We start from the raw sequence: 24614 nt of genomic DNA on the forward strand, positions 1-24614 counted from the left end.
GACCAGATGAGGGTCGAGGATGGAAGTATAGGGTATGGGTGTTTAGAGCTTACTAAGGTTGGGTGTTAGTGTCATAGCTCTGACTAGTCGTGTCTATATTTGGGGCAGGGTAGGTCCCCGACGCATTACTTTTTGTGTGGTTCCCTGTCATGGGGATCTCAGAGAGTAGTCGGACGTTAGGAAGTCTGGAGGAGGCTGTTTTGAGCTGACTCTCTCATGTTTTGGAGGACTGTACTTATAGACTTCTCACTTGATTTCTGGACTTGTACTATTTTGCCTTCGGGCTCACTTTCTGTCGCTTGTCAATACTTGTGACACTTTTGGTTACAGCAGGGCTGTAATAGTATTGTATATTAGTTTATGTTTATCGCATTTTGGGTTGCGTCTTTATTCTGAAAATGTCGTTTATTCTAAAAAGAAAACAAAAAAAAAATACATGCTTTTCCGCTTTGTTTTATTTTTGAGTTACTAAGTGACACCCGAAAATCGGGATGTTACATTCAAGATTCTTAGGAATATTTTAGCATAACTTAGTTCTTTTAGGGTACTTAAATCTCAATTCACGCACTTTAGGAGTAGATTATGATTTTTAGGTAATTATTTTATGTGTTTTCACCCTTATTCCTTATTTTTCTATGCAGGGACCTGAGCGCAATCGCACTGGATGGATGTAGCGACCACACCCGCTCATTTAGGGAAATTGAGACATTTCACTGGCACGATCACACTAAGATGCATGGCGCGATGCCTATGTGCCCTGATGTAGTTAAACCAAAGATTTATGAATTCTAAGTAACTTTTATCACTTGAAACTCTTTTGGGGCAATATGGAAAAGCTTTAGAGCTGTACTAGGGCTAAGGTTTTCATCCCTACTTGGTGGTTGTGGATCTTCTTGGTTCTCTTATTGTTTCCTCCGTTGTAGCTATATGTAGCTAAGTACTCTTGTACTAGGGGATGATGTAGTTGACCTACTATGCTTTGATACATTTTAGTTATATATATTGAATCATTGGATGTAATGCACAAAAGAGCTCTCTATTTTCTTATTCAAATTGCAAGAGGGAAGTGTGAACTGAGATTTTATGTGGGATCCATCCAAACCAATTCACACAACAAAACGTTTTCTCTCAGTATTGTATTTTCTCGGAGACATCAAAACTCTTGGTAGGGAAATCTAAGAAGAAAGCAGTGAGCGATTACATGGCTGCTTGAGAATATTGTTCTGTACTTCAAGTTTAAAAGTGTTCTATATAAAACAATTGCGAAGTTGGTTATGAAACATTGATATGATTATTTATGAATGATTCACTCTCTAAGGACTCAACTTGTCCCAAGGATGTAATTCCAAAATTCAATTTGTAGGGCAGCCCAAAAGCCCAAAAGGGTATACAGAGAGAGTAGGGCTTGTGGGTTGGGACATGTTTCAATTCATAGGTCAGACCAAAAAGTCTAGGAGGGTATGCTATGGAGGTTTATAAGGAAAATAGTTTGTTCACGTCTCAATTTTGCCCACATTAGGAGTGAAATAGGAGGAGGAGAGAGGTAAATGATGGATGTGATTTAAAAAAAGATAAATAGGAAGAAAAAATGAAAGAGAAAATAAATTTGAATTTATCGGAACTAGTTATAAAACTTAGCATCCAGTTTTGAAAACAACTAGAATTACAAGAGCAGAACAATACTAAACGAAAAGGAAGATAATTTAAGTTTTGTCTTTAAAACTAAACTTAAACATTATTCCTTTCCTTTTCCTGTGCATACATAGTTTCTATACATAGTGCTCGTTTGGTATAGTCCAGGTCATTACTAGGAAATAAAAGAGAGCTTAAACAATATAAGATTCAGATGAATCTCATCATTCATGGCCTTCCACCACTAGCTTTGGGTGAAGGAAGAGGAAGGTTGCACGGGGAAGCTTTGAAGCGATTCAGTGTGCCTCTTGCTGAAGAGCCTTTTATGAAATCACCATCGTCAGAGGAGCTAACATTCAAGGGTGGGGGTGGGGAAGGTGAAGAGGAAGAAGCCATCTTCTCTTTGTAATGAGGAAGAGAGCTAAGGACTTTCACAACTTCACTCATCACGTACGGGTCTGTCTTTCCCGTCCCAGCTAACGTAATTCAAAGCCAAATTCATCACCTTATTAGCAGCTCTTCCTGAATACTGACCTCCAAGCTGAGGATCCATCAGTTCATGGAACACTGATCCCCCTTTTCTGAGTTTAGGCCGCACCCACTCTACCATGTTATCCGCATCTGGACCCCTTTTTTTGTCCATGGATTTTCTCCCGATCAGCATCTCAAGCAGAACCACGTCAAAACTGTACACATCACTATTGGCAGTAAGGTGCCCTATACAACATATATAATGAATTAGAAACAATTCAAACCTGTCAAGTATGCAAAATCGCTATTTAGTAGATTGTGGATTTAGTACCAATTCCACTAGTTTCATACCGGAAGATCATATTAAAATGTTGATCCACTATACAAACATGTCATGATATACTCTGGGGCTGCATACCCTTGTGTTCCCAATACACAAGTTGAGACATGAGTAGAGTCTCCAACGGGACCATCTCGTGCAAGCCCAAAATCAGAAAGCTTGGCATTGTAGTCCTGAAATAGAAAAAATTTAAGATGGAGTGAAAGTTATTTGTTCAAAACTAGTATCACATATATGCAGCATTTAAATTACGTTGTCCAATAGAATGTTGGAAGTTTTAAAGTCTCTATATATCAAAGGCTTCTCAGCTTCCTCATGGAGATATGCAAGGCCCTTAGCAGCACCAAACATGATTTCCATTCTCAATGACCACCGAAGGGGAACATATGATCCTGTAAATAAATCAAAAACACCATTACTTATTATGTGACCTATCTCGCATACAATGAAACACAGGTAGGATTGTTCTCATCGTGTTCATTTTTTTGGACAAGAATAATCAATAAAATATATTACTTAAATTATTCAAGCCAAATATTCCCCCCCTAAAAATAATAATTCAAATCAATACTATTATAAATCCAAAAGTTACCATAAGAAGACGACATCTCCAACGAAGAAGACTGGCTAAAGCATACAAGGCAATACAAGAAGTTAACCCAGTCAAGAACAAGCAAGAGTAAAGCTACAATGGCAGACGACACAGTAAAAGAAAGTCAAACATGTGACATCGTCTGATCATCAACAAAGAAGATATTGATCAAAGCTGCAAGACATGATTGACAACAAATGAAATGTTGATTATGCTGAATGGATCAACCAGGAAGAATAAGAAGAAGAATCAAAAGTATCAAGACAGCATGAGCCAGCAAGGAAAAACAACATCTGCCAGATCGCCTATCTAGAGAAAGAAGAAGAAGGGATCAACTTACAAGAAGGGTCAAATCAACTAGATCATCTTCAGAAGGAAATAACACATGATTCAAGCGCATCCACTTGAGCAGATAGTCAAAGCTTTCGAACTACACATGCAAAGCTTCAGGACTATACACGCAACTGATCAAGTCAAGCTATTGGACTGTTTGAGAAAATTGTACTCAACGTCTTCTACATCGTCTATCTGAAGGCTGATCAAAGAAAGCATTGTCTAGAGAAAAGAGCGCCATATACAAATGGAAATATCTATGACATTGTTGAGGACAAAGTCAAATGCTAGGAAATCATGTGATACTCTACAAAGCACTTTGACCAAGGAAACTAGTACAACATGTCAACATCAAAAGTTTTTTTTATCTCTCTCTCTCTCTCTCTCTCTCTCACAAAAGGAGTGAAGAAATGGAGCAAAGCTTATTGTCTACGTCTACAAGCATCTATCCATTTCAGGCGACTCACGACAATCCATTTCTGAAGAAGAAGATGTTGGTCAAAGCCATCACTCACAATCTAACTGAAAAATTAAAGAAAGGAATGAAGCTTGCGCCAAACTGATAAATCTTCAAAGAGAAAAATGACCAGAGCAAGAACCATCATATACATATAGAAGAAACGATAGGAGCAGAACTTCTGTTGGAACCAACGTCTATCATGATATGAAGACTGCATTGTTAGAAGAATGAAGAACGAGCCCAATAGAAGAACATCTGAAAGAGAATAGAATGATTTAAGAAATATCATCGTTTGAAGAATGATGAAGAAAGATCGTCTGAAGAAAGGAAAGACGATAGAAGCATAAGTAGCATCTGAACAAGAAACCTACATTCAACGAAAGCCACAAGCCACATCAATACACTTTCCGTTGAAAGTAGAAGCCATGAAAGCTTTGTGCAGAAGTTTTAAAGATCAAAATACTTTTCTGCCACCAAAGCTATGATGAAGAGAAATGTGCTGTGGTGTCACTATCAAATTTCCATATCTCTACACCAAAATATAGAAACTCAGACCTATGCTACCTACAAGCTGACAGATCACACCTTTATGACAGATCACGCCAACGACTACAATCTACCACACAGAAGATTCGGAAGTATAAAGGGAAGAACTGAAGACTTTGAAAAGTTGGCTATGCCCACTAAGTTCTCATGCTCACAAGAAATCAAGCCCCAAAGCTCTTAGAGATCATCATGAGAGATCCTGATGATAAACTTAAATGAACGATCATATATCATCGTCAACTTCAACATATAGAGTAGATATTTTTTAGAGTCAAATTCTTTCTACCTCTATCATGTAACTGAACATAAATATATGCTTAAGAGTCAAATTTGACAAACAATACTTCATATTTCCTAGGATTAATTGATATAATATCCCTCTTAGAAGAAGATATTTAGAGTAGAAGAAAGCAATCATGAGAAAGATTGTTTTGGAAGAAGTCATGTATAATACTTGTTGTAAAGGAGGAGTCCTTCTAATACTTATTAAAGAGACATAATGAAAATTTCATCAGAAAACATAAACGACATGCATAGATAACAAAAGCTTTAATAGCATGTTTCAATCAACTTCTCTTTCATCGGACCTTGAAGCCCACAAGCTACACAGAGATGTTTCACCTTAAACTTGATTTTGTTTTTAGAATAAATTGTAAAAAGTGGCTCCAAACATACATTAAAGAAAAACAAAACCAACAAAGAAAAAAAGGAACATGATTTAGTAATGACTTGGAATTTCAGAATCATTCCAGAACAGAATAGAGGCCCCCTTTCATCATGAATACAGAAAACAAGCAAAACGGCATGGGAAAACGTGATTTGAAACATTCTTATGATGAAGAAAAGTATAAGAGACCCAAATGATGATGATAATAGAGAGACATGTGAAAAGGGAATAAAAGGCATCACCGAAGGTAAAGTGCGTCTAGAAGAGAAACAAATGCAGGAATTGATATTGGGGTGAGTGAGAGAGTGTATAAATTCAATGAGCGTTAGGAGTTGACTTTATACGAAAAATTGACATCATTCCTATAGTTGTGGCTTTAGCTGATTGAACAAATGTGTTAGTGTAATTAGGTAGAAACAAAATGAAAGTACATTAAGAGAAGGGATAAATGTGCCTGAGAGCATGAGAGAGAGAGAGAGAGAGAGAGAGAGAGAGAGAGAGAGAGAGAGAGAGAGAGAGAGAGAGAGAGAGAGAGAGAGAGAGAGAGAGAGAGAGAGAGAGAGAGAGAGAGAGAGAGAGAGAGAGAGAGAGAGAGAGAGAGAGAGAGAGAGAGAGAGAGAGAGAGAGAGAGAGGGGAATTGAAAATAATGAATGTTATGAGAGAAAGTCAGGGAGTGAATTAATGAACAATTTGAAAAAATACCACTAAAAAATGAACTAATAAATGAAGAGACGACAAAAAAAGTAGTAGAATTAATGAATGTGGAGAAAGAAGAAGTAAACGACCTGCACAGAAGGCAAAATAGAAATTTCATAGGAAAACATAAACATAAACGACATCCATGGATAACAAAAACTCTAATAGCATGTTTCGATCAACTTTTCTTTCATCGGGCCTTGAAGCCCTTAAACCACACAGAGATGTTTCTCCTTAAAATTGATTTTTTTTCATAATCAATTGCAAAAGAGGCTCCAAACAGGTACTAAAGCAAAACAAAATGAACAAAAGAAAAAAAAGTAAATGAAACATGATTTGATACATTATGGTGACGAAGAAGGGTGCTAAGAGACTCAAATGACGATGATTAAAGAGAAACATATTCAAAGGGAAGAATAAGCATCGCCAGAGGCAAAGTGCGTCAAGAAGAGAAAAAAAATACAGGAATTAAAAATGGGGTGAGTGAGTGAGTGTATGAGTCCAATCAGCATTTTGAGTGAACTTTATACGAAACATTGCCAATACTTTCATTGTTGTTGCTTTAGCTGATTGAATAAACGTGCCATTGTAATAAGGCATAAACAAACAAGAACAAATGAAAGAAATGTTATGTTTGGAGGGGGAAGAAGAGTGATATACGTGCTTGAGAGCTCTAGATGAAGGGGGAGAGAGAAAGAGGGGGAGGGAGGGCAATTGAAAATAATGAATGTTCTGAGAGAAAGTCAGAGAGAGTGGATCGATTAACACTTTGAAAAGAACACCACTAAATAGAAAAAAATGAATTAATGAATGAAGAAAGAACAACGGAAAAAAGCAATAGAATTGATGAATGTGACAAAAAGGAGAAGTAAGAGAGGAAGTGTATTAAATATTATTAACACTATTTTTCCTTGCTAGGTTTTCCCAAGGGGGTTTTATCCTAGTAAGGTTTTAATGAGGCCTATTTTGTTAAGTCTATTTTCAAGGAGGTATTAGGTGGGGTAGTTTTGTCCTTTTTAGGATCTTTGTTTCTCATACATGTTAGTTCTTTAGGTTGTCTATTTCATCTTCTTCTTTCTCTTTGTATTGGGTTGACGTACCCCTTGTACTTCTATTCAATATAATTCATATTGCCTATAAAAAAAACATGTAATAAAGTTAATTAATAGGACAATTTTATGGTTGACAATGTTAAAGATAAGAAATATGTATATTCAGAAATATAATCCATACTATTAATTTTTTAAAATATATTATATTTGTTTTCATATTTTACCCATTGAAATGTACTTTTATCTATCCTCATTTATTATTTTTATGGTGACATTATATGAAAAAATAAATAAATAAATGCTTCATTGAAATTCTAACTTGTGAACCATGTTATTTTTTTCACGGTAGATAAAGTCTAATGTATTGATTTTGAAAAAGTTTATGCATCTTCCACATTTACCCTTAAATAATTTATTGAGTAGTGCTGAAAAGAATTAATTACTAGTGAAAATAAAAATTTTGGAATTACAAAAGTTTAATAAGTTAATGCAAGGGTATATATGGGAAAGAATAATATTTTTTAATAATTAATAGAGTTTTATATAAGTGGACATGAAATATGTCTCTGAAGGGTCTTATAATCAAGAGCAAATATAGTTTATTAGTTGTATTTAATTTTTATATTTTATGAGGGAAACTAAAAAATATTCTTGATTTTTTTGAAAAACTTCAATTAAAATATATATCATATCATTTATCTCTTGTATATATAAATCAGCTTTTTATGTAAATTCAATTAAATATTGAGAGTGAAATTAAACAATAATTTCATTGTTCCTTGGTGAACGGTTGGGGTTGGTTCACGATTGTTCTGGTGAGATTGCCCTCCACAACATTGCTGATAACATTAGGTGTTGTAGGTTGAGTCAAAGTTGATTGGTTGGTTTCTTCTATCTTGTTCTGGATCTGTCTATATGGTTTCATTCTGGTTGGTCTATTTTGGTGGATTTTTCTTGGTCTTTTCTTTGGGGTTTCCTATAATTGTGTGTTGGTTAGCTTTTTGGTGTACTGACATTTATCCCTTTTGTATTCCTTTCTTGGCTCGCCAAGTGGCATATATAATTATTCCATTTTGTTTTTAAAAGAATTATTTATTAACATTGTAAAATGACAATAAAAGTAAATACATTGTTAAAGTGTCAGACGAAGAAATGAAAAAAGATAGTGAGATATAAAATTAAGGCTTGAATATGTTTGAAATCCCTGAGATTGTAAAAGGAATCAAATTGTTTCTCTGAAAAACATTTCTTTGAAATGTAATCCCTAAAATATTTTTTAATCAAATTAAATCTTTTTGCTCAATTTTTACCAGTCAACCGTTCAGGGACAAGTCTAGTCAGCTGAGAATGACCACGTGGACATTTTTACATCAATTTTAGTCCCTGAAGATTTTTAAAATTATATTTCAGTCCCTCTTCTTCCAGGACCATCTTCTTGCTCTTCCACCTTCATCTTCTTTCTTCTTCGTAATGAAATTCTTGTTCCTTTAAGCTTCATCTCATGTTAGTTATAATTTGTTGAAAGAGATTTATCAACTTAATGTTATCTCAGAGCATCGAGAGATTAGTTTCATTATTGTCGGCTGCGGAGATACCTTGAGAAACCAAAAAAAAGTATTAGTTACAATTTCTCTTTTATTTTAATTTATTTTCTCCACTTTATTTTATTTCTTCATTTTATTTTTTATTTTCCTTTTAATTATGTAAAAAATTTATAAAAATAATGTTTGCAAGTTTCCTAAGAGGCGAGGTCGGCCTAGAAAATCTGGTGGAGGTTTTTGTACTGCTAATCTTGGGGTTGGTTCTAGGGAAAGGGTTATTAACGTTTGTCCTACAGTGGTGACTCCTCGTCCTCGGGGGCGACCAAAGAAATTGAAGAAATCGGGGATAGAATTGGAGGTTGGGAGCTGCTCCTCTCCAGGTCTTGGGGTGGGTGCTTCGAGCTCATCGTGTAATCAATTGGTGATTGTTGATTCTCCGCTTCCCAAGGGCCCTTCGGGGATTATGACGAGGGCGAGGTCGGCTTTGGTCCTTGGTAAACGCTTGGGGTTGGGTTACGATTATTCAGAAGAGGAGGCCCTCCATGGCATTGCTGATAACATAAGGTCTCGTAGCTTGTGGCATAGTTGAATGGTTGGTCCCTTTTGGCTTGTTCTGGGTTTGTTTATATGGTTTATGTTGGTAAATCCACAAGTGTACGAATCCACCCGGTTTTAAATATCGAACCACAGGGATTGTGAGTGAATAAATTCAGCTTAAGCCTTGAGTTTGAAGGTTTGCTTTATTGGATAGGAGATATGTCGAAGTAGTAAAATGGAAAATAAACATAAACTCATAAAAGAACATGCTTTGGGTTCTTGTTCAACTAGTCAATTCAAGCACATCAATCTAAGCACATGTTCTCATGGATCTCTCCTTGATGCTATAGCCTAGTTACTCACTTATTGATTCATAACATAAGCAATTCTCCCATACTAAAAGCTAAGCCCAATTCCTTGTGTACTTAGTCATTTATATGAGGTTTTAGATCATGCAAATTCAGGCCAACAAACCCCAACCCTTCCTCTATTCCTAGTAGCAAGCAAAGAAGGGGTAATCCCAAATCGGTTCCCTAATCTATAACAAACTTCCGTTCTGATTATAGAAAAGCAAAAAGCAAGCATGCATACAAGCTTAGATTGAAATTCAGAATATGGGATTCAAGGAAAGAAGAAGATCATGTGGGAAGAACTTAAGATTATAACTCAAATATGAAAAGTCTTACATGAAAACCAAAGCATAAGAAGAGATTAGCCAAGCATGGCTATGAACCTGAATTACAAGCTTGGAAGCCTTCTCTCACTCTCCTAGATGATCCTCTACCTCTGAATTTTACAAAGTATGAAAAGATACCAAAGAAAATGACTAGAATCATATTTATAGGAAAAATAGTCGAGCTGGGGCGCTCAAGCGCTGCCCTGGGGCGCTTGAGCGCCCATAAGGCAGAAGCCAACTTCCTTGCTACTGGAAGGATGGCGCTTGAGCGCCCATGCCTGGCGCTCGAGCGCCAGACACACGTTCTGATGGTCTTTTAGGCTTCTTGTAACCCCCATTTGAATGTTTCCATCAATTCTTCAAGCTTTTTGGCCTTCCCTCTTCATGAGTTATCTGCTGAAGCACTTAAGGACCAAGACAAGGAAAAATATCAAGAAATTCAAAGGGCTTTTAAGCACAATAGTCCTCACAATTCCATGGAAAACAAATGCAAGTCCTAAAATCTATAAAAATACAAGAAAGACCCTTATAAAACTATATAATTACTAAAGCAATGCAAAAACACTAATAAAGATAAAAATGCATAGAAATGCATGAAACACTACATGAGACACAAGAAAAAGACTCAAAACCTACAACGAAATGACCCAAAAAACACTACTAAATCCGGGTCATCAGTTTCGCTCGGGTAGAGGTTTTTTTTGGTGGGTTTAGCTTGACTCTTTTACTTTGGGGCTGCTTACATTGGTTGTTGGTTAGCTTTTTGGTGTACTAACTCTCACTCCCCCTTATTGTATTTCTTTTTTCTTGGTTCGCCAAGTAGCTTATAATATCATTCCCTTTTGCTTTCAAAAAAAATCAAAGTTACTGATGACCTTAACTGTCTATAACTTTTGGCTGTTACCGACAACCATCAAAGCCTTTTACAATCTCTCATTATTGTTTAAAAAAATTAAATCCATATTGTTCTAGAACAACCTAACACTAACTTTTAAAAATAAATTACAGAATTCTAGTAGCACTACGACACAAAGATGATGAAAGGGGAGAAGGTGATGAAGAAATCGAAGACAAAAACATGGATTTAATACTTCTATCCATTATAGCCAGCGGCCCAAGTGCAAGGCTAATAGGCCCAAATAACTTCTCTCTAATAAGCTCAAATAACTTACAGCTAGTTTATCAGTTAGGCATACCAAACATAACCTTAGTAAAAGCTTCATATAAAAAAAATTAGTTTCTACTATCACCAATGAATACTCTTAACTTGAAAAAGCAATTTAGAAGTGCAATGTTTACAAATGAATGAGTCCTCCTTGATATAAATGCTTCCATACATGTATGTATGCGAGTCTTCTATCCCTTTTTTGTGTCTTCTTCTATGTTCTATGAATCAAATTACATCATATATGTATGAGTATGACAATTATAACCTTACAAAAACCAACTGCTTGGTGATGGTTTCTTCACGGGAATAAGGTTTGGAGGGGCATTTGCACTGAATCATTTACAGTTAGCGGACGACAGGCTCCTTTTTTGTGAAAATAATGAGGAGCAATTGGACAGGCTTTGCAACACATTGCTGATTTTCCTGTATGCCTCTGGTCTTAGGGTAAATACAACAAAATCCACTCTCATCGGCTGCAATACTTCCAGGTTCAGAAGTGTCAAGGGTGGCTAGTCGCTTTGGCTGGTCATCGGGATCACTTCCTCTGACTTATTTGGGAGTGCCACTTGGTGGCAATTCGAAGAGGAAATCCTTTTGGGAACCTACGTTGGTGAAACTCAGAAGGAAAAATGGATCTTGGAATTCTAAATATACCTCTCTCAGTGGCAGAATTGTGCTAATGAAATCTGCCCTATTCTCAATACCATTATACATGATGTCTATCTTTAAAGCTCCCGTGGTTGCTTGGATTCCTTGGCTTCAAGTGTGTCAGCTAAAGGAAGCCGGAGGCTTTGGGCTCGGTTTCATTGGGTGGAAAAAAAGAACTTCAATCTATGCTGATTTCCTGACATGTATCAACGTTGTCTTCCCATCTCCCAATTCCCTCGATTCTCTCATATGGTGCCTAGACAACACAGGATGGTTTTCTGTTAAAGCTCTTTGCAAGTGGGCTGAGAACATGACCTTTGATACTACAATTCCCCATATTTCTGTGCAGGTTTAGAAAGTCATTCCCCCAAGGTAAATCTTCTTCTTTGGCAAGCCTCAAATAATAAGTTAGCTACTAAAGATAATATGTTGAAGCGGAATGTGGTAGTCAACGATCTCTGTCAATTGTGTGGGTCAACACCAGAATCAGTATCTCATCTCTTTCTTCATTGTGAGAAAGTTTGGCCACTGTGGTCAGCTATTATGCTCAGAGAAGGAACTCACTGGGTAATTCCTGGGTCCCTTGCCATGATGATGGACGAATGGGAATCACTTGCTGCTGTAACTGATAAATTGCTATGGAAAATCATTCCTGCTTCTTTGGTCTGGTCCTTATGGCTTGGTAGGAATGATGTCTTGTTTAAGGATAAGCGCTTTTCTACTCAAGAGACGTGGGATTTGCATCTCTTGCGGGCAGCATGGTGGGTGAAGGGTTCTTGGCCTGATTGTCCCTATGAAATCCCTCAACTCTTATCAAACTACTGCCATATTAAGATCAAGCGGAAGCTTTGTGCGCCTCGCTTAGCACAATGGGATCCTCCTCAACTGGGAATTCTTAAATTTAATGTGGACGGGTCATCTATGGGCAATCCGGGTTGGTGGGCTCGTGCGCAATGCCAATCAAGAAATCTTGGGGATGTTCTCCAAAAGTATTGGGGATGGATGGGCATTCACAGCTGAGGTCAAGGCAATTTTGATGGCTCTCCTTTTCAGCCAACAGTTCTTGTTGAGCAATATCACAATTGAGAGTGATTCCTCATTGGCAGTGGGGTGGGTGAATTCGAGAAATAACATACCTGGGGCTTTGATTAATGATCTCAATCAAATTGACTACCTAGTTCCCCAAGTTAACTGCCTCAGCATCAAACACATTTATCGTGAAACAAATGATAAGGCAGACCAACTCGCCAAGGAAGGAGTAGCCCGAGTTTCTCCTTTGTGGGTTTGCAATGCTTCCATTCCTGGTGGGCTGGGCAGTGGAGATGTCCTTTGAGCTTTTGAGGTTCTGTTCTTCTATCTAGGATCTGGCCTTGCTGAGGGTGTTATTTATTCAGCTCATGCGTGCTTTTGCTGCTGTCCTGTGCTAGTTACCAAGTGTCTTAGTTTTAGTTTCCTCCTTTGCTCTTTTTTTGTATTGTCTTGTTTCTTTTGTTCCTTTCCTTTGTTTTTCTCTTCTGCTACTATTTCGTTTGACCTGTAGTTCTGGGCATGTCCCCCCTTTTATATTTATATATATATATATATATATATATATATATATTTTTGGCTGTTCCAAAAAAACCTTACAACATAACTGTTTTTTTTTAAATTACATGTCATAATTTGATTGATGGACAAAGTAATGAGACATAAATAAGTACATGAGATTTGAGTCCGTACATTCTTAGTTTTAAGTTTCTTTTTACGATTCAAGCGTTACATCTTAAATTAAAAACTAAACATGCTATCATTTCATCTTCGCTGAGGTTAATTGTTGTGTCATTAAATGACTCGGATTGAAGGAGACGTTGACACGTATGAGAGAATGACTGAGAGAAGGTAATTTGGATCCCCTCATGTGTGAATTTCGCATGACAATGTAATGTGAAAGAGCAAAACCTTTAATTAATTTTTTAATGAAATCTGATAGTCATTATTATTTCCCGAATAATTTTAATTTTCTCTCTCTATGTATTTATTAAGGGTCAAGATTTAAAATATAATTAAATACTCAGGTTTCCACATGACCATGTCAAGTGAGCATTAACACATGAGAGATCTAAATCCAAGAGAGTTAGCATTGAAGCGTCACGCCATCTAATTGAGGCTCCTAGTAATCCTCTTTTCTAATATACTAGTGTTCTTTACTCGTGCGTTGCACGACGATTAAATTTATTATAAAGATAAATCAGTAGTAATGTGTTTTTAACTTAGTTTAGTCTCTTTTGAGTAATTATTAAAGATATGGAATAAAACATATGTCACAAACATGTAGATGAATTGACCACAGTAAAAATATTTATTCGATGAGGTTTGTAGATACCTCAAAGTGTCATTACTTGAATAGTAATAAAAAATACATTTTTAAGTAATGCATTACATGAGAATTGAAATAAGATAAACATAACAATGACAACAACATGAACCCTATAGCCTTTGTAGTCCTTGATTAATGTTAAAGACATCATAACGAAGCTTGTTGTCAATCAAGCATATTTGTGCTATAGAACCTAGAAAGGAAGAAAAAATTATTAGTGTAATAATCAGTAACTAATACAAATATAAACTGTGTATAATTTGAAAGTGGTAAACTAACCTTATAGAAACGTCATTATACTTTCAAATTAGATGATCAATAACTTGCTTGATATCTTTTTTTGCTGTATAACAATAAATATAATACCCAAATCAGTTTTTATATTTCTACCATTTAAATTGAAATTACTTATAAGATAAATAAAAACTTACATGTCAAATATTATCAAAGACTTCTTGATACACTACGTTGCGTGTAGTGTTTGATACAACTCCTTCGTCATCTATGATAAGCATCTTCAACCCTTTTCTAGATTTAACTCTAGAAAGTGCAACATATAGCTGCCCGTGAGTAAAGACAGGCCTTGGCAGGATAACGCAAAGGTTGCAGTGTCTTTTGAATCCATAACCCTTAGTTGAATTCTAAACTTGTGAGTTGGAGAAACAACGTGACGGTTACATGTATCACAAAAATACATGCCATCGGCAGGATACACTTTCTTGCTACACTTGCATGCAGGGTAATGCCAGACCATACCCTCTGCAATATACTTAACAGTACCCAGTACAACACAAAATGATTTCTGTAAAAAAAAAAAACATTAATAAATAACTGTAACATATGTTAGTAGGACGAACATAAATAATATTGTGGAGTTATGAAGTAAACAATATACTTCAGCGAGATCTTTGAGTTGCTCGATGGTTTTCCCATCACTCTTTTTCAGAAAATCTTCTTCTAGGGATATTTTTTTTGCATTGTCTTGAAGCGGGCTAATGATGTGTGCTGCAGGATCATTTGACTCCAGAAACCTAGGGATTATACATACATATGATTAATTGAAATAACTGTACGGAATATAAAAAAAAAATTGCAGATTATCTTTTTGGAAAGAATGCAAGTTTTTATCCTGCACTGCTATTTGTTGTCTACTGCAAAACATATCACATTAATTGATTCTAATTTATTTTAGAAATTAATTCCATAATTGTTTACATTAAAACTTCCATTATAAATTTACAAAAGTCAATCATGGTCAGATTTACATAATTCTTAAAAGGTGGAGTATATTTTTCTCTTAGATTTAGGATTTTTTAATTGTGTCATGGTCAGCCATGATTAAAAAACGTGTGTGAACCCCCAAAATTACGTATATTCCAAATTATGTTTCCCATTAAATAGGATTTAATGACAAAATAAATTTCTTTTTTAATTTCTGAATCATATTTAATTCAATTCTGATCATTTTAAAATCGATGCCGAGTTTATTTCAAAATAGTAATTCCAATGCAAATTGGAGATAATACTTAATTATATATTGTGATAACTTAACTATAAAAAAATTATTAAAATAAATCAACAATATTTGTGAAAATTATTTCAGAATATAATTTACCTAGCACGGAGAGGGGCAGCTTCTTGAATCTGAGGATTAAAAAGAACCCTAGTAGCACCATAAACGTTTTGAAGGCTAGTCTTACCTGTAAAAAAGTAATTAAAATTAAAAATAAACCACGTTTAAATCATTCAAATCTTAGAAAAATCTGAAAAATGAATTAATACATTTGAATGGCTTGATCTTACAAAACTGTACAACCACGACAGCATTGGTTGCATCAACTGATGAAAGATAACCAATGACCTCAGAAACATATTTCCCGAAAAAAGCACATTCAACACGAACCCTAATCAAAAAAGTAGTTTACTCATTTAACTTTCATAATGGTAAAATTAGGATCGATCTTTTGAATAAATAAAGAACATGAGGTGTACCCATCTTGATCAAGTTCTATAGTTATCCTCTTCTGTTTAGTACCATCTTTTTCGAACTCTTGTTCTCCACTTGCGCCCGTCAGAATACCAATTACATGTGGTGAAAAAAAAGTATTAAAAAATTGTAAGAAAAATTAATTACTTTTTTTGAAAAGATCAAGATGCTGCAGAAGAGTAAATACCTATAAGGAATGATGTATCAAGGTCCTTATACATAATGTCAGCAAGTGGAACGAAAGAGTACGATGTTATGTTGATAGCCTTGTTAGGTAGTAGTCGTACATAAGTCTGAATATCAAAGTTGATCTTGAATGGATGATCGGTCGGGCGAAAATCACGTCCGCTCTCGCCCACACCAAAGTAGGAAATCTGGTATACTTTTCCCTCAGTTAGCGAAGACTGGAATCGATATATCAAAGTCTTCCTAACAGTAGCATGTATCTTGCAGCCCTGACATTTTAAAAATAAACAAACTAAGCAATTTAGGAACGCATAAGAAAAATATGGGAAAAACGTTTAAATAATCAAAAAATAGTATACCTTGTCATCCATCAGTATCATGTCCATTGAAAATGGTAGCTTTGAGCCATATAGGCTCGGACTAAGCCATAGATGACTGACTTTGGCAACAATTGTCCAAGTTTCTTTGGAGGCATCCACCTTTGCTAGATCGTCGATCCTTGAAGCCATCAAAAAGGAGGTTAAGTTGAAATATGCAAGGAATGATGGAAAATGCTGGGAATGATGGAGGAGAAATGTCACATGAGGGGTGTATATATAGTCTGAATGAAGGGTTTGTGAAATTAAATTATTTCCGTATGATTGATGAGTATTAATCTTCGGTCAACAAATGTCCAAAAATACAATGGCATGTGTTTGTAAAGCCCACCATAAAATCAGCGTTTTCAAAATATAGAACACTGCCTTTGAAAACAACGCACGGGTGAAAATGTGGGAAAATGTGGGGAATCTGGCCATGATTCCCACGTTGATTGGTTCAAAATTTAATGACTGCAAAACTTATTTTAGGAAATTTAATGGTCCGAATGCAATTGACCATATACACTTTCATGATTGCAAAAATTACTATATGAAATTATATGGGCCGAATTGAATTGTGAGGTCAAGCATTTATTACCAAATCAATAGTAACGTAAAAATGGGGAGAAGCAAAACAATTTCAGTTTTTGAAGTTTAAATAATATGGGCCGAATTGAATTGTGTGTATACGGGTCCGAATTGAATTTTAGAAGATTTGTGAAGTTGACATTTTTATTTTTTGAATTTGTTTTTGGGCTGTATTAAATGAGTGTATTAATGTGTGAATTATTAAATGGGTGTATTAAATGGGTGAATGCATTTACTGATTTACTCAATATTCCTTCAATTTCTACTACTATATATCACTTTTACACCGCCTAATGAATAGTTCAAATCAACATCATTTAATTATTATTTTGATTAAGTTTGATCAATGCATTTACAGAATTTGCATTCAATTTGATTTAAAATGCACAGGTGAAAATTATTACGTTTTTTTTGTTTTTGCATCAGAAGCTTGGAAACAAATTAAGAGTCATTACACCATAAAATGAAAAACCCCATTCTTTGATAAATGGGCTAAAAACTGAAATACGTAATTGGGCTTTTACAATTGAGGTCCAAAATAATTAGGAGGTGACACTTGTCATGTAAAGAGGGGGGTGGTGGAGAGTGGGTCTTGGAGTGCCAAGTCATGGAGGTGGGGCTCATAACATATAGATATATATATATGTCATTCTTTATATTTTATTATATTATATTCCGTTCAGTTTCATTATTTTCCATCAATTAATGTATAGTCTTAGGAAACATCATCTACCAACAAAATATATGGAAATATCTGGATTTGATTTTTATCCCACTTATTTGGAACCACCGCTGAAGGAAGCATTGAGCCACCACGTTGAAGGAGTAGACTACAGGCTACAGCATCAAAGTAGAACAATTGAAGCTTTGTTCTGCTTCTATCCTCAGGTTCCCTAACCTATGGAATCTTATTCAAGATCTCCCCACTCCCTGTTTCCTTCTGTCACTATATAGGGTATTATTGATCTGCTTAATTTCTTTCAATTAGCATGTTTGACTTGGTTGCTTACCCTGTGGCTGTGTCTCAACTGCAAGAGAATCAATCAAGTAACTAAATTATTGTGATTATTCTATCTTGTTTAGACACACAAAGATGAGTAACCTGCAGAAAATTTATTGCCAGCTATGCATCACATCTGAGATGGTGACTTCACTTTCATGTATATAATATGCTTGCAATTTTTCAACTAGATAGATGGATTGCATCCCACTTTTGCTGACATAGGTGATATATTTCTGATTTTCTGTATCTATCAAATTTTTACTTTCTTTAGTTGAACAAATGGTCTTGATTGCAATCCACAAAACATGATGATGGATATAAATAAGAAAACAAATGTATCTATATTGTAGTTTATCTTTGTGTACAGTAAAAATATAAACAGATCTAGGATAGGATACCATCTTTATTTTGGGTTAGGTTTAACTATATCTAGACAAGCTTAGGGGTCAAAATGTCAAATTGTGCTGCCCTTTAAAAAGAAAACTTTGCACTTAAAGTCAACGTAGGACTTTAGCAGTATTTAGTTATTGGTTTCCGATGAGATGTTCACATGCATGTTGATGTTCATGATGCATTTCAGGTTAGGTCAGCTGTGAAGATTGAATGTTGAATCTATCTAAATTTGGAATAATGCTCATCAAATGTTTGTGTTTTTGCCGCTCTAAGCATATCAGTTCCCCTCAGAGGCGCTATCCAACAGTAATAGAAGAGCTATGCCCTCAATTTTCTCTTGCTGATCTTAGGAAATCAACCAACAACTTTGATGACAATCAAATAGTTGGAGGTGGAGGCCTTGGAACAGTATACAAAGGTTGTCTAAACCACAATGGAACTAATGAGTGTGCAGTTGCAATCAAGCGAATTAACGCGATAACTGACCAAGAATTCAAAGAGTTCAAGAACGAAATCGAGTTGCTCTGCCAGCTTCGTCATCCTAATTTGGTCCCTTTAATAGGGTTTTATGACGGCAAAGATGAAAAGATTATTGTGTACGAGTACATGGCCAATGGAGCTCTCCATAATCTCCTACACGGTACGAAAAGAGAACGACTCTCGTGGAAGCTGAGGCTAAAGATATGCATAGGAGCAGCATGTGGACTACACTTCCTTCACTCAGGAGCCAAGCGCACCATATTTCACCGTGACATACGACCTTATAAAATTTTATTGGATGATAATATGGTGGCTAAACTATCAGACTTGCGGTTTTCCTTACAGGGACCTCTGTTTAAGTCAAAGCCAAAACCAAAGTCCATATTGAATGATAACTTTCTAGGTATATTTTTTTTCCATTTCATGTTGCAAACTTACTGAGAATAATCTTATGAAATTAGTTCAGCTAATGTTTTCTCTTATAGGTACACAAGGTTACATGGCCCCTGAGATTTTACAAAACAAGACAGTAACAGATAGGTGTGACGTTTACTCTTTTGGTGTAGTTCTCCTAGAAATGGTATGCAGTGACAATCTAGAACTTGTTAAGTGTCAACAGCAACCTATGGAGGCGAATATTGATTCAGAAATCAAAGGAAAAATTGCAGCAGAATGTTGGGAAGTTTATGTGGATGTCATAGAAAGATGCTTGAGGCTTGACCCAAATGAGCGACCATCAATGGGTGAAGTGGAGGTGCAACTTGAGCTTGCCTTGTCACTGCAGGAAGAAGCAGATATCAGAAACACCAATGGTGATCATTATACTTTATTATCTTCAACCATTATTGGTCCTTCACCAAAGACACATTTTAGCCAAAGATAAACTTAATGAATGATGGAAGCCTTTTTCGATGGATATAAGATTAGTCTGACGGTGAGTCTCAGCACAATGGTAAGGTTGCCTTTACAGTCACATATTAGAGCCATGGAATGAGCCTTTGAAAAAATGCAGGTAAGCTTTCCTAAATTCGATTCATGAAGTGGGTCCAGCACCTCCCTGGCCCTTTCACATAGCCTGAGCTTTATAGCACCAGGTTTGCCCCTTTTTTATAAGACTGTGCTTATGTTGTACGTTATTTTTTATTAGTGCTAACTAAAAATAATAATTAATTGCGTTACTGATAACTGAAAGTTAGTTGATGTCAACTAGTTGTATTTTCCCCTGAAGCATGTTTTGCCTGTCTCCACTCTCCAGAGTTGGTCAGCTTCAGTTTTTCAGTTTCATGTTGTATATAAAGTATTCTATTACAACTTGTAAGCTTTGACAGAAGAACGATTCAATTCAATATGGATTATTTTTCATTCTGGGTTCATCCTCTATACTGTCAACTCCATGATCGTGTCAGAGCTTTGTTCTTCTTGTTAAGTACTAATTTCCTTATTGTTATTAATGTTAGTGGAGAAATGTGTTACTTAGTGAAGTGTATTAAGTGAGCAGTTGTGACTCTAGAAAATTGTAACAGTCACTTAATATCCTATAAATTCATCTACATGTAAAGCTTTCTCTTACTTTATTCCTAGAAATTAAACCCGTGCGTTGCACGGGTTCGTTTTTAATTTGTATTTTTTAATCGTAATATTTAAATTTGCAGAAAGGTAAGAAAGCTATTATTTAGAAAAAAATTTAAAATATATGTATAATTAAATATAATTGAGTTATGATATTCTCACACTTTCTTTCTCTAATAAGGGAAAAAATGATCAAACAGGTAGATTTCTTTTTTTTTTTTTGCTTCATCGGAAGAAAAAATAGGTAGATTTCTATTGAGATTGAAATGAGAGTAGTTTTTTTTTTATATAAAAGAAATTTAATTACTTAATTAGGTTAGTATTGAAATGAACGTGGTACTCTACTATTTTTTTTTCTAATATTGATTTAGTCATTGCAGTGATGTTATCAGTTGTGCTAATTTTTTTTTATCAAGATTGATGTGTTATTTACCATTGTTGGTGGCATAGGAGTTCTTTTAAAATCACTTTCACGAACATAAAAATAGATTCTATCTAACTTCAGGATGGACGTCATTTGTTCCCTTTGAATGATTAAGTTGCTGTTTTTTTCCATAATATGACAATATTGAGGACTGAGGAGTGAAAGATTCCTATTTCTTATCAAGAATATAGTGAGTACTACATTTTACGCTTATCTTTCTAGTGCAGTATATAAATTTATGTGGCTCACACTTTGTTACTGATTTGTGTCATTTAAATATAGAAATGATGATATATTTGTATGATTTAAATTGAATGAGAAGAATTGTTTAGTAAATTACCATATATGTGAAACTCACAGTTTTATTTTCCAATCATCTGCAACGGGGATATATATCACTAAGTAATGTGTGTTTCTTGTTGTTGTTGATGATCTTTCTCCTGCAATAAAGAAATAAGATAATTTAAAAAAGCAATTTTGAAATTAACTAAAATAATTAAAAATGACATACTTGTTGAAGTAGTTAGAGACAATTGTCATTTTTTTCTCACGAGCAGCTGAAGTCTAAGAAATATGAATAATTTGAGTTTGTGAGTGATTTCACTGGTTTGTTTATATAGAGATATAGTAGATGCATGGTTCAATATAATACATTTCATTTTTTATTTATTTAATGTAGATAGTTGAATAGCCTCTTGACATTAACAATTTTATTCAGTTTTTGACACTGGTATTGCCATCATGCCACTATTTTTAATTTAATGTTAGTTTTTCTTCGGAGTTACTATGTTAAGGAGTTCTAAGAGTATGTGAGTTTAAGAAAAATAGACATATATTCCTACAGAAAATTGGACAGCAAACTAAGACCATTGCATATCAAGATTAATTTTGGCGGAAGTATGCTTTATTGTTAATAGTTTTTTTTTCTTGGACTAAATTGATATTAGTTTAAAATTAACATTAAATTTGATTTTAATTTAAGGTACTGTGCTAAAACCATTTGTAGATATAACTTTGTGGCCTGTTACACTTTTGGCATGGATGTTACTCTTTTGCTTATACATTTGATATTTATTAAGTTTAAAACTGAAATCATTAGTGCACAAGTTTCCACTACTCGTTCATTGACTCACTAAGCTATCTCATTAAAACACCAATTTTTTTACTAATGTATGTAGGTTCTCATGTGTATTTGTACTTAATACTTAGCTCAAGTGAGCTTTGCTAATATATATAGATAGATAGATAGATATATATATTTTTTTTGGAAAAACCAAATATATATATATATATATATATATAAATAATTACTTTGGGAAATAAGAGCCCCAAGTACAATATAGATAGATATATATTGATAGAAATTTTTTTATTTTAAAAGTATTTTATCTAAATTATTTATTAATAAATATTATTTTATTTTTTATTTGATTTTTTAAATTTGTCAAATGGAAAGCTCAAGTCAATTTTAAGTCTATGAATGTTGTTATTTAATATAAGTAGTTGAGTAGGTTTTTATAATACAATTTTTTTCAGTTTTTAGTTTATTAAATATTTTATTTTTTAATGTATTTAATATAAAGGTATGTGATCTTTTATGGTTTAATATATTAATTGCATGCAAAAACACAAGTGTGCTTTACATATATATATATAGATTATTTTTTTGTTGCTAAATTATGCAGTACTCATAGTTTATCATATTCCACATTTTCTTTAGTTATTTAGTTCTTATATCACCTCTAGAGACCACCGAGATACTAGTATCAGATATTAGATCCTTGCTGTGAGACCCAAGTTTTTAAGCTTAGAATAAATTAGTGAAATCTCTTATTCACGAATAAATTCGATGTGACGTGAATTAAGAAAACTGGATAAACGTTTATTAAATGGAATAAATGGATAGAGAAGACATTTCACGAGAAGGTTAAGGATAAGATTCGAATCGACGAAACTTATGACGCAAGTATTATTCGTTTACGCCTAGGACAAGAACCTTAGGAAACGATTAATTTAACCCTTGGAACACTATAGGAATAAATTCCAAAAATCTTCAGAGAAATATAAGAATTTCTCTTATTCCTTTCCACGACAAGTGTTTCGATACGAAACCCTGGGATGTACGAACGTCCGATTCCAATTCTCGGAGGTTTGCCGAAACTAAACCCCTGATAGTTCAATAACCCTAAAATCAACCGACGATGAAGACTTTTTCTATTCGGAGCTTTAAACGGAGATTTCACACGCGTACACCTATTTCTTTCGATGTTTTGAATCTTTCTTCAGAACGAAGTTTTCTCATTCGACATCAACTGCAAAAAGTAGTTTTTCGGGTAAAATCGATTTACACCAACTCTGGATCGTTTGCTTTAATTCCAAGAAACCTATTTCGAGTTCTGGAATTCTGTCGCCATAACCTATCTTAGAATACACAGAGGAATGCGCAGGAAAAATCGGAATCGTGAAATAATCATTTTCCCGCATTTTCCCTTTCCTATAAATAGGTGGAAAAATGAAAAAAAAAATCAAAAATCCACCCAAAAACCCCATGGGAGGCCGCGAGCTTGGAGGAGGAAGGAGGAGAAGTGATTTTCGCCGTTTCTTGCATGATCGTTGCACCGTTCGTTGAAGGTGCGAAAAACACTAGTAAGCGGGGTTTGAATAGAGTTTTTGAATAAAGGGTAACTTTTTAAACGTTTTCAAAACTCAAAGATAAGAACTAGGTGCTGAAGGATAAGAAGTAAAGCACGCAAGTATTTTATCCTGGTTCACTTGAGATAAAAGCTCAAGCTAATCCAGTCCACCTGTGAAGGTGATTTCTTCCTTCTTCTGATGAAGGCAATTCACTAAAATCAATGAGTGTTACAACTGCACTTTGCTACCTGCTAAGTGACTAACAATACACTGATTTTCTCACTAGTATCCTCTTAAGAAGCTGATCTACCGATCCTCTTAAGACTAGCTAAACACTGAATCAACCTTGATTCAGTCCTCTCAAGATCTGACCAACCTTGGTCTCTTAAGGAACTTTACAATGTAATGTAAAAGGTTTCGGGTTTACAATAGGTGCTTCTAAAAAGCTGATAGTAAACTCAGATGTTTAAGAACAGTGAAGAAATAATGCTAAGAGATTGGTTCGTAAATGTTGAATGATTTCAGCAAAGTTTCTTCCTCTCTTTCTTCTTTCTTCAGCCTTTATATATTCCAAGACTTGTGATGTAGCCGTTGCTAGGGTTTTGTCCGTTGAAGTGGCAATCTTGTAATATCAGACTGCTAGGCTGCACGAGGTAGGTGGCGGACAGACTGAGATTTGTACGATCTATATTATGACAGTGACCTGTCCTTTCACCCGCTGACTTGAGATCTGGAGAGCTTCATATGAACGTTGGTGAAGCTTCTGATCATAGTCAGACGGAAGCTTGGATCCTCTGACCTTGCAACTTCTGCTTCTGAACAAGTTCCTCAGAACTTCTGATCGTCAGAGCTAGAAAAGCTAGGGTCTTCAGATGCAACTTCTTTCAAGTCTTCAGAACTTGAGTCTTCTACTTCTGGACCGTTCCTGCTGGAACATCTGGTCTTCAGAACTTCTGATTTCGGTTCTTCAGAACTTCTTGAGAGCTTCCATCTTCAGAACTTCTGAAGTATTTGCCACTGTTCTGAACGAACAGGGTACGCTTTAGAGCTCTCTTTTCAGTATCCCTTGGTTCTTTTTCTTCTGAATAAATAGGCTTGGGTCAGATTCAGAACCTGTTTGTCACAACTAAAAAAGACAAAAGTTAGGGTACCACAATTGTTCATCATCACAAACCTTAATTGTAATCATCAAAATATAGAGATGCAACCACTGATCAAATCTGATCTTACATTCGTTGCTACGCGTAGACCTCGAGGGATAGATGTTATTCCTTA

The 24614-nt window shown here is 35.0% G+C and overlaps 2 protein-coding genes and 1 long non-coding RNA gene across 6 annotated transcripts; 1 reads left to right on the forward strand and 2 right to left on the reverse strand.

Annotated features, from left to right (window-relative positions):
• Positions 1 to 1589: 1589 nt before the first annotated feature.
• Positions 1590 to 5534, reverse strand: LOC130742646 (uncharacterized). 3 transcript variants are annotated; one of them, XR_009021235.1, is made up of 5 exons: positions 3376 to 5534; positions 3036 to 3209; positions 2696 to 2835; positions 2455 to 2616; positions 1590 to 2349 (listed from the first exon to the last, which is right to left on the reverse strand). It is a non-coding gene; the product is annotated as an uncharacterized LOC130742646 (long non-coding RNA). The 3 variants fall into 3 exon arrangements; XR_009021236.1 differs by having other exon boundaries at positions 3036 to 3128; positions 3376 to 5533; XR_009021234.1 differs by having other exon boundaries at positions 3036 to 5529.
• An 8484-nt stretch (positions 5535 to 14018) lies between these two features.
• On the reverse strand, positions 14019 to 16398 carry LOC130744143 (uncharacterized). Its single transcript, XM_057596332.1, has 7 exons — positions 16249 to 16398; positions 15923 to 16158; positions 15499 to 15620; positions 15332 to 15416; positions 14612 to 14747; positions 14416 to 14518; positions 14019 to 14059 (listed from the first exon to the last, which is right to left on the reverse strand). Exons 1-7 carry the CDS (start codon positions 16396 to 16398, stop codon positions 14019 to 14021), a joined length of 873 nt encoding a protein of 290 aa, XP_057452315.1.
• A 1167-nt stretch (positions 16399 to 17565) lies between these two features.
• Positions 17566 to 20083, forward strand: LOC130742648 (receptor-like protein kinase ANXUR1). 2 transcript variants are annotated; one of them, XM_057594751.1, is made up of 3 exons: positions 17566 to 17791; positions 18420 to 19115; positions 19198 to 20083. In XM_057594751.1, the coding sequence occupies exons 2-3, from the start codon at positions 18443 to 18445 to the stop codon at positions 19593 to 19595; spliced, it is 1071 nt and encodes a 356-aa protein (XP_057450734.1). In that variant the 5' UTR covers positions 17566 to 17791; positions 18420 to 18442; the 3' UTR covers positions 19596 to 20083. The 2 variants fall into 2 exon arrangements, with proteins under 2 accessions (XP_057450734.1, XP_057450735.1); XM_057594752.1 differs by having other exon boundaries at positions 17567 to 17724.
• Positions 20084 to 24614: the final 4531 nt, after the last annotated feature.

This window comes from Lotus japonicus, chromosome 3 (genome assembly GCF_012489685.1).
Source record: "Lotus japonicus ecotype B-129 chromosome 3, LjGifu_v1.2".
Taxonomy (NCBI): Eukaryota; Viridiplantae; Streptophyta; class Magnoliopsida; order Fabales; family Fabaceae; genus Lotus; species Lotus japonicus.

What these genes read in the sequence shown, in the direction of transcription:
- LOC130744143 (XM_057596332.1), bottom strand. Translation starts at nt 16,398, where the DNA reads ATGGCTTCAAGGATCGACGATCTAGCAAAGGTGGATGCCTCCAAAGAA. An exon ending in TAAGATCAAGCCATTCAAAT is followed by an intron (nt 15,417 to 15,498) that starts GTATTAATTCAT and finishes ACTTTTTTACAG; the next exon opens with GTAAGACTAGCCTTCAAAAC. An exon ending in AACTCAAAGATCTCGCTGAA is followed by an intron (nt 14,519 to 14,611) that starts GTATATTGTTTA and finishes TTTTTTTTACAG; the next exon opens with AAATCATTTTGTGTTGTACT.
- LOC130742648 (XM_057594751.1), top strand. Translation starts at nt 18,443, where the DNA reads ATGTTGAATCTATCTAAATTTGGAATAATGCTCATCAAATGTTTGTGT. An exon ending in ATTGAATGATAACTTTCTAG is followed by an intron (nt 19,116 to 19,197) that starts GTATATTTTTTT and finishes TTTCTCTTATAG; the next exon opens with GTACACAAGGTTACATGGCC.